The 9,927-nt window shown below is 47.4% G+C and overlaps 1 protein-coding gene across 6 annotated transcripts in view; it reads left to right on the top strand.

Moving 5' to 3' along the window:
- The first annotated feature begins 48 nt into the window (after positions 1 to 48).
- The window catches only part of FBH1 (F-box DNA helicase 1), a 32,104-nt gene continuing 22,225 nt past the window's right edge, over positions 49 to 9,927 (top strand). The window contains exons 1-6 of one of the 6 annotated variants that reach the window (XM_056339726.1): positions 49 to 87; positions 865 to 1,030; positions 2,535 to 2,696; positions 4,824 to 5,353; positions 6,723 to 6,853; positions 9,769 to 9,904. In XM_056339726.1, coding sequence (XP_056195701.1) covers positions 1,021 to 1,030; positions 2,535 to 2,696; positions 4,824 to 5,353; positions 6,723 to 6,853; positions 9,769 to 9,904 — 969 coding nt within the window. In that variant the 5' untranslated portion in view covers positions 49 to 87; positions 865 to 1,020. Of the gene's footprint in view, positions 88 to 744; positions 1,031 to 1,353; positions 1,898 to 2,534; positions 2,697 to 4,823; positions 5,354 to 6,722; positions 6,854 to 9,768; positions 9,905 to 9,927 lie in introns of those variants that run through there. The other 5 variants (XM_056339729.1, XM_056339727.1, XM_056339728.1 and 2 more) reach the window with 5 other exon arrangements.

The following is a 9,927-nucleotide window of genomic DNA, read 5'->3' as shown; positions in this document are numbered from 1 at the left end:
CGGCGCGTTCTCTGATTGGTCCGTGGGGCGGGGCCGGCGAAATCGCGCGGGGAGCGCGGAGGCGGGTTGGAGCGCGGGGGGAGCGGGGTAAGCAGCGGGGCGGCCCGTGGCTGCGGGGGTCCGGCACAGCAGCGGGGGTCCCTTGAGAACGGGGGGGAGGGCGAGCAGGGGGGACCCTTGGCATTGAGGGGGCCTTCGTAATGAGGGGATCCTCGGCAATGGGGGGAAGGAGGGGTCTTCGCAATGAGGGGACCCTTGGTAACGGGGGGTGTGGTAATGGGGGGCTCCTTGGCATGGAGGAGGCTTGGTAGTGGAGGGGGGCCTTGGTAATAGGGGGGCTTGGCATTGGGGGGGGGGCTTGGTCATGAGCAGACCCTTGATTGTGGGGGGGCTCCTTGGCATGGGGGGGGGCTTGGCAACAGGGGGACCCTTGGCAATGGCGGGTGTTCTTGGTGTTGGTGGGGGGAAACGGCACTGGGGGGGGGGCTTGGCAATGAGGGGCGCCTTGGTAATGGGGGGGCTTCTTGGCATTGAAGGGGGCTTGGCAACAGGGGTGGCCCTTGGCAATGGGGGGCACGGAGGAGGGGGGGACTTTGGCTATGGAGGCAACAGGCATGGGGCAGGGGCTGGCAATGGGGGGGCTGTTCTGGGCCAGTGTGGGGTAGCCCTGGGGGGGGGGCCTGGGCTGCTGGGGGGCACAAGATCGGTGCATCTGCGTGGGGAAACGGTTTGGATGCAATGTGCCGGGGGTGGGGACAGGGAGCAGCTCCCAGCTCTTCCCAAATAGAAACATAGAAAACGTCCTCCTGGAGCTTCCCCCATCCTCTGTGGCTGCTGCTCATGGCTGATCCTTTCACTTCGCAGCTGGGGTGACTTCTCATGGCTGATGAGCTCTGCTCTCCATTACGTGCCTTACATGGTTGAAGCCATAAAAGGTGTCAGGGCCCTGCAACACAGAGTTTGCTCAGCACTTGTGCCTCTGCTGTCATCAATGGAAAATCTTGGGAAAAGGGAAAAAAGATGCATGCAGGTGAATCCTAAGCAGCTCTTTTTGTGTTGGGTTTCTGGACTTGAACCCTCAGCCACGGTCCTGGCACAAGGGGGTTTTGCTGTCCTGGGGCTGGAGAGCAGAGTTTTTGCCCCCAGTCCTATATCCAGTCTCGCATGAGACCTTTCTGTGTCCGATAGCTTCAGGAATGGGTATGGAGCTGGTACCTCGGCTCTGACATTTGCCGAGACCGTGTGCTTAAGAGAATTGGAGCACCTCAATGATTTGTGCTGTTTGATCAAAAAAAAAAATTCAATTTCAAGTGAGAAAAGTGAGAAATACTATTTTTAGGTAGAACAGAATCGTAGAATCATTTGGGTTGGAAAACACCTTTAAGATCGAGTCCAACCATTAACCCAGCACTGCCAAACCCACCAGTAAACCATGTCCCTAAGTGCCACAGGACTGTCTTGCATTGGTTTTTTTTTTAATTGTGCTTGCCTCATTTGCTGTGTTTTGAGGAACATGGGATATTAGAAAACAGCCTCCCCAGGGAGCTCAGCGGGTGCTTTTAACACTGCTCTATCGAACTGACATGGCTGAAAAGGAGGAAGCAGCATAATGAAACAAACTGACCCCTGGCTCCTGCTGTATGAAATCAGTTGATTGCTTTAATGGCTGCCATAAACGTGTTAAAGGAATCTAACATCTGCAGCACAGTGCAGTAATAAAGTAAAAGTGAAACCGCATGAGCATTGTTTTGCTGATAATTCTATCGGAAGGAAGCCAATCCTGTGCCCTGGGTTCGGGTTTCTCGTGAGCATTTCTTGGTGGAGGCAAGTTGCATTGTTTGTACATTTTCTGCTGGCTGTGCTGTGTACAGAAAAGGGGACCTCATGCAGATTTTAAGTAAGGTTTTCTTAAAATAACTCTCCAGATAGTTTTCTGCTGATTCTTAACCATCCTCATGGGGAAGAGCTGTACTGTGAGTGGGTTGTTTCCTCCTTAATGGAGGATCCCAGCTTGGATCTGTTTGCAAGAGGCTCAGATCTGTGTGTTTGAATGTTGGCTCTGACCTTCCCCCAGCAAATCACTGTTATCTTTTGCAGAGGGTTGCGCAGGCTTCCTCTGCAGGCTTCCTCAGCCTCCTCCTAATGATACTTTGCATTTACACAGATGCTTGTATCTGTTTTGTCCGTGTTACAGTATTATAGAGAAATCACAAAACTTGCTAGAATTCTGGGTTTATGTAGTCCCTTTTGTTCTGAAGCTTTGTACCACACAGGAGTGGGGACCTGGGGTGAAGTTGCTGTTGCAGTGACAGCAGATGTGTTGCCCTGACATGATGCATTGCCCTCCTTAGTGCCTCACCAGAGCGTTATATGAGCATCTGCTATGATTTATTCAAAGAAAATCCTGGCTGAAACACTGGGACTGTCGATAAAATTTCGGAAAATAAACTGTATGCCTCTGTTAAAGGCATGGATTGTTTATTGCTGTTTGCTAACGCTTTGGGTTTGGGGTCTTTCTTTGCATGTTGCCAAAGCAGTGAAGCGATTCAAAAAAATGCACTTTACTGCTGCTGACTGCGAAGCTCTCGCACAGAGTGCAGAAGGTTCATCCTCCCTGACACAGCCATTGAGTCAAAGAAGAGGAGATGTAAACAGGGGCCTCTATCCCACCCACCACACAAGGAGACATCGAGGAGGTACACTGGTTATGAATAACTTTGAAGGCTGAGGGATTTGGGGGAGAAAAATGCTAATATGGTGTGGAGTAAAAGGGTGTTGTGTAATCCATTGTTGAACTTGTACTGATAAGGAGTAATGCCAGATGAGGTGAGTGCAGATGGAAGACAGTGGACAGTTTTGAGTGGTGCATGGCAAAACTGGGCTTAATCTCTGCCTCCACAAAGCCAAGTGGCAAGAAAAAGAGATCTCTTGACTACTTCCCTCTATGGGGGAGCAAGTTTGCCTTCATGTGTGTGTTTAGTCTCTCCTCACACCAAAGTGCTTCCGTATCTCTGTCACTGAGCTGTCAGAGACTACCTGGGCAGAAAAGCAGCGCTCTCTGGGGAATGCTACAGCCTCTGCAATTAGACAGTATTAATGATGTGACTCCTGGTACTGGATGCTCTTTAGGATAATTATTAATTAATAATGAGCTGTCTAGTTACATAGAAGTGCAAAAGTGTTGTTGAGCACTTAACAGATATTAATGATCTTTGACTTTGCTGGGAGTGGGAAACATTGTGATACACAGTTTGTCGATGCGGGTCTCGAAAGTGGCAAAGCCTCACAGGGCTTTTGAGGATGGGTAAGACTTTGAGCTAATCTGCACTCAGCAGGGCTCAGGGCTCAAACTGAAGGTAAAAGAGCTGTTTTCAAATAGTTCATGATGCCGGGTTAAAGACCCAGCCTCAAAACTTATGTAGCAACAAGAGATGCTACACACACATGTGGGTGAGGACACAGGCAGAAAGCAAAGCAAAAAAATCTTGAATTATTCATGAGTTCCTGAGTACCTTGGTCACTGTGGAAGCTGAGACTGAGCTGCATTTCAGGTTTTCCCTGGAGGCTTGGGAATCTCTATAGCTTGGTGTAAGCTGACTCATGTCACAGAGAACATCTGCTGGTGAGCCAGGACAATACACCAGAGTCCTAGACTCTGTGGTTGTAGACATGCTTTTCTTTTCCATTTTCATACCAGCAATATCTTCGATTATCTCACTTTAAAAAAAAAATTAGTAATCTTAGGTGCTGCAGGTTTTAGGGTATTGGACTTAAAAGTTAGCAGGGAAGCTGTTCTTTTTAAGCAACAAATGTCTTGCAAGTCAGACCTCTTTAAGCTATGCCTTCTCAAGCATCCAGAAATAAAATGCATTAAAATCAGCAATAGTTGCTTGTGATTGTTTTTTTCTTCTCAGGTTGCTTCTTAGCTAACCATCAGGATATTTGGCAGACTAGGACAGGACAGAATGAATACTACCAGTGCTGATAACTTTATTCTGTGTGCTACATGGACTGCGTGGCTGTCAGAGAAAGGAGAGGCTGCCGAGAGCAGTCCCTTGCCAAGTTTCGGTTTCCTTTATCATCTCTAGTGCTTTCTGACATTGCAGCCAGAAAGTATCTGGCAAGAAATGTCTGTTTATCCTCTTAAACGCATTGATCTTTCTTATACTGTGATAGGAGCAGCCTGCTAGAGGCTTGGTGCTGTGACCTTCTCATGGTACAGAGCAGTAGTTAAACCCTGAAGTTTTTATAAAATCTTAGCGTGCTTCTGGTTTACTGGGTTAAAGACAATAAATAACTACTGAGAGCCCAACCTCAGTCTGAAACACACCACCACAACTCAAGTCTTGCATTTTGTTTCCTTCCTATTTCTCTTTCTTTGGCTAGTGGAAATATCTCCCAGGAAATTTATCATGCAACCATGTTTCTGTTTAACATGGATCCTTATGGTAGATAAGAATTGTTGATCTGAGAGATTGTCATGCAGACTGAATATTTTTCTAGAAGCTAGTGGAGGTGTCAGTGTACCTTGACAGTGCCAGACTGAATGCCCAGATTGTCATGCAGACCAAATCTTTTTCTAGAAGCTAGTGGAGATGTCAGTGTACCTTGGCAGTGCTCAGATTGAATGTTGTTCTGTTGACTTCCATAGGTTACCAGAGAAGCAATATGAAGCAGGACAGTTCATCACTCATACATCTGTGAGGAACCCTGGTGGAAGTAACTACCACCTGACACAGCCTCTGGCCTCCTTGTTAGCTTAGGAGCAGTGCACTTTGCACTTGTTTCTGTTGACTTCATTTGTGCTCCTCTTGTTTCTGCAGGCCAAGGTCAGCCAAACATCACTGATTACTTCAGGAAGTCTCAGACACAAGTAGGTTCTGGTGGGGTGAAGAGTAGAATCAAAGAAGAGCTCCTGGATCCCATTGTCACCGAACCTGATGATTCCTTCAGCAGTGTCTCCACTGTGATGGAGATCAGTGGTGATTCCTGTGCTTTTATGGAGGATGAGGACCTTTTACCAGCTCCCAAGGAAAACTCCAGAAAACGGCCTCTGTCCACTGCAGCTGCAGGCATTCACAAGCCAGTACATGATTTGTGGGGTGATCCTAAGAAGCCAATGGTGGTTCACAGCCAGATCAAGCAGGAACTTGATGATATGGAAATTGAACCAGTCCCTGATGCACACTATGGACTCCTGGGGACTCGGAACTGGGAAGTGCCTCAGGGAAGCATTAGCAAGCTGCCTGTTGAAGTCCTTAGGAACATCTTTGCTTTCCTACCAGTGACTGATCTGTATCAGAACCTGAGCCTGGTGTGTCGCTGCTGGAGGGAGATAGTCAGTGATCCACTGGTAAGGACTGCTGTGATATTGATTTGAGCCTGTCTCTTCTCCTACTGCTCCGTTCTGTCTTCATCTGGTGGCTACATGTGTTGCTGTAGGAGCATCCATGCTGTGTCTGTCTCTTTGTTCCTTTTAATCCCTTTATTGTTCCCTAATACCCACATCCTTTCTTAGGTCTTTTGTTATTTTTTGGTCTTCTGGGCCACAGTGGCATCTTCAGACACCAGCTTGTATCAGAAGATCAATATTGGGGTAACTTCCCTTGATGCATTCTTCCCATACATGGAAAGAGAGCATCCTATAAGATTCCACCAAATTCCCCTTCACCGTTTTCCTTGCAGCCTTTTTTTCTGACGGGAATCATGCAGGAAATTCTGGCTGGCAGACTGGGCAGTGTCCTCTTGTGGCCAGTGTACGTCACTGTCCCCCAGCCTGTATGTGTGTGTGTGTGTGGCGTCTCTTGTAGTCAAATGGATTTAGAGGAAAGGCCTTTAACCCCCGTTTTGTGGAGCTTGGTTCATCTACAGTCAACGCCCTCACAGTACTAACAGTCGTGAACCCACTGGCAGTCATTCTGGCTGTAACAAGGATCTCTGTATTTCAACTCAAGGTGGCTTGGAGACAGCTGGCACCACTAGACTCGCTCACCATTTACATTGGAAACTCTCAGCTTGTACAAAGAAGCTGTTTTGGCCTGACTTAGAGTGGTAGGGGACTGATCACAGCCCAGATTTTTTTTGGGATCCAAGTTCTTGTTCATGCCCTTCCGGTAAATTTGGACAAGTAAGGCTGGTCACAGTGCAAATGTTCTGCACTCTGCTTTATCAGCACAGCATGCATGCTTTGAGCCTGAAAATCTAGAGAGATGCATAGAAAATGCATGCATTGGATGTTCAGTGTGCTCAAGCCCTCTCCCAAACCTGCCCCTCACTCCATGACTTAGCCTAAAAGGCAGCATCCTGGTTTTACCAAAGACATCCAAACAGCAGGCTGCAGGAAGGTAGGGCTTCATGGACACAGGGATTTTAAGCACTCAGACCCTGCTCAGAGCAGATCTGTGCAGTAGTGCTTAAAATACCCCCATTCCTTTAATGGTTTGACATTTGAAACCGAACCAGCATCACCCTATTCCCATCATTCTAGAAAAAACAGCCTTTTATAGACATGTTTGCAGGCTATGAGGAACAAGTCTTTCTCTCTTTCCTCTGTTTCCTTTTTCCTTCTCCATCTTATACTAATTACCTGTTTCCGTCAAGCTACAGGGACTTTTTCAACTCCAGGTTGTCTTTGGAAGTCATGTTGATTAGCTTATTGCCAGAAGAGACCTATTTTCCAGTGCTGTGAGATGAAGGATGGTGGTATGTGCTTCTCGTTCTAGTTCATTCCTTGGAAAAAGCTATACCATCGGTACCTAATGAAGGAGGACACGGCCCTGCACAGAGTTGAACAGATCTTGCAGGATTTCACCATAACAAATGAGCAGGAAGAATGTGTGTTGGGGCTGATCAGGTGAGTCCGCTTCAGCGCTTGAGTTTGTACCTGTAGACCCTCAGACCTTCCTTGCTTTGGGTCTTCTTCCATTTTATCCTGTGAATTGCTAGGAGACAAATGGATTTGTCTTCCAAAGAGGTGGGAGGCTTACAGGAAGATGAGGGAGAAATTATTTTAACAACAGAAATCACTACTAGGGTTCTAGAATAGGGAAAAAACTTTCCCTTTCCTCTTCCTTGTTCTGTTTGGAGCACACGATCATGTGCTCATCACAGAATCATTAGGCTGGAAAAGACCTTTAAGATCATTGAGTCCAACCATTAACCCAGCACTGCCAAGTCCACCGCTAAATCATGTCCCTAAGTGCCACATCTACACATTCTTTAAATAACCTCAGGGATGGTGACTCTGCTGCCTCCCTGGGCAGCTTGTTCCAGTGCTTCACAACCCTTTTGGTGAAGCAGTTTTTCCTAATAACCCATCTAAACCTCCCCTGGTGCAACTTGAGTAAGTTTCCTCTTGTTAGTTGCTGTATGGGAGAAGAGACCGACCCCCACCTTGCTACATCCTCCTTTAAGGTAGTTGTAGAGAGTGAGAAAGTCCCCACAAGCCTCCTCTTCTCCACACTGACACCCCACCCCCACCCCAGTTCCCCCAGCTGTTCCCCATCAGCCTTGTGCCCCAGCCCCTTCCCCAGCCCTGTTGCCCGTCTCTGGACACCTCCAGCACCTCAGTGTCTCGTAGTGGAGGGGCCCAAAACTGAACACAGTATTTGAGGTGATGTACCAGTAGAGGTTGAAATCTGGAGAAGAGGAGCTGGAAAGGGGATCTAATTGCTGTCTTTCCCCGCCTAGTGAGAGGCTGTAGAGAGCACAATGCCAAACTCTTATTAGAGGTGCACAGTGACAGGACAAAAGGCAATGGGCACAAGTTCCAGCATAGGAAATCCAGTTGAATATTAGGAGAATGGCCAAACACTGGCCTAGAGAGGTGGGGAAGAATCTCCATCCTTGGAGAGGCTTAGACCTCACCTGCACAAACAACCCAACTTGAAGTCATCCCTGCTTTGAGCAGATGGCTTACAAAGTCACTTCTGCAGTTTCCGTGATTTTGACAGCAAGTGAGAAGTGATGGATAAGTGAGGGAGAGGCTCCAAAGCCGGGGACAGGGATAGCCTTGTACTAATGTCTGAGGAGATGGAGGAGCTGAACATGGATTGGGAAGAGGAGGCAGAAGAACAGTCTTGGCAGTGGCCTTTTTGACTTGGATGGTGTGTCCTCTTGAAGGGCAGGGAGATGGTTGTTGCACTGAGTAGGAAAGAGGTGAGGAGAGCCTGAGCAAGAGGGTGTTGGCAAGCAACTGCTGAATTTGGAGGCTCAAAGGAAGGTTTCGGAGATGCACCTGTATATCAGAGCACAGCCGGGTTGGGTACAGCAATTGAGAGAAGCTGCCAGAAGCTCCAAGACAAGCTTTAGATGACAAAATAAAAAATGGCTGAGCTGTCCTGTCACTTGCTGCCTTTTGGCTCCCAACAACAGGTTTGGAGGATGCCGTGTGGTTGCTTCCTGCAGGGTGACTCTGCTGGTGTCGTGGTTTAACCCCAGCCAGTAACTATCACACAGCCACCTACTCACTCCCCCCTGCCAGAGGGATAGGGAGGAGAATCAGCAAGGAATGTAAAACTTGAGGGTTGAGATAAGAACAATTTAATAATTGAAATAAAGTAAAATAAAGTAAATAATAATAATTATAACAATTATAATGAAAAGGAGAAAGAGAAGGGGAGAGGAATGAAATCCAAAGGGAAGGGAAAAAAGAAAACAAGTGATGCACAATACAACTGCTCACCACTCGTTGACCGATGCCCAGCCAGTCCCTGAGCAGCAATTGGCAAGCCCTGGCCAACTCCCCCCAGTTTATATACCAAGCATGACATCCCATTGTATGGAATACCTCTTTGGCCAGTTTAGGTCAGCTGTCCTGGCTGTGTCCCCTTCCGATTTCTTGTGCCTTTCCAGCCTTCTTGATGGCAGGGCCTGAGAAACTAAAAAGTCCTTGACTTAGTATAAACATCATCTAGCAACAACTAAAAACCATCAATGTGTCATCAACATTGTTCTCACACCAAATCCAAAACACAGCACTGCACCAGCTACTAAGAAGAAAATTAACTTTATCCTGGCTGAAACCAGGACAGCTGGAAAGAGTGAGACTCAATTTAAGCACCCCTTTCAGCATCCCTTTACATTTCAGGATCTGTCATGTCAGCACTGCTTTTCCATCTCCTGATCAGCCAGGGTCTGAAGAAAGGCTCAGCATCTCCTGGATTTAGCTAAAATAAAGTATCTCATGGAGAGTGAGATTTGAGCTCTTGTTCCTGGTTCCTCACACCTCCAGTGTGTTTTCTTCTTTTCCTTTCCTGAAAGCCTGCTTTTCTGGACCCACACTGACTTATCAGTCACAGCTCAGCAGCAAGCCCAAGCCTAGGTCCCTGATAAAAGCAAGTGCTCTGTTCAGATCTCTGTAGTCTCGAGGGCAGTTTTATGTGGCAGTTAGATGGTGCAAATAGAAGAGTCAAATTGTGTTGAGAGCAAGGTGGATCCGTCTTCTGGAAGGAGACTTTGAGACAGCCAGAAGGAAACTTGCAGACTAAGGGCTTGATGCAGCAAAGTATTTAAGCACATCTGTGTAACAGAATGGGGAATTATTTGTCTAAATGGCTTTCAGCAAAAGAATGGGTTGGAAATTTAAGTTCAGCAACTTGCAGCCTCAGCACTGAATGCATCCCATCAAATCTGAGGGGCAAAGAGCCAGGCATAGTTAAACTTGGTGTGGCCTGGCTGATGGTACTTTAGAGAAGGCATTCTATACTTGGAGAGTAAACTTACTTGACAAGGCTTCTTTGCGAATGCTGCTGTTCCCGTTCTGTGCAGGTGTGTGTCTGCCATACGCTCCGGACGGAAAGTAGATCCTGGTGCAGTTCTGCAGTGTTTGAAGAGTCATCACCTCTTCTCAAAGGCTGAAGTCTGTGTTGTCAACAAACTGCCACATTTACAGAGCAGGACAGGGGTAGGTTTAACAGTTACTAACTG

This window comes from Falco biarmicus, chromosome 5 (assembly GCF_023638135.1).
Source record: "Falco biarmicus isolate bFalBia1 chromosome 5, bFalBia1.pri, whole genome shotgun sequence".
Lineage (NCBI taxonomy): Eukaryota > Metazoa > Chordata > Aves > Falconiformes > Falconidae > Falco > Falco biarmicus.
This window is presented reverse-complemented; position numbering and strand designations above follow the sequence as displayed.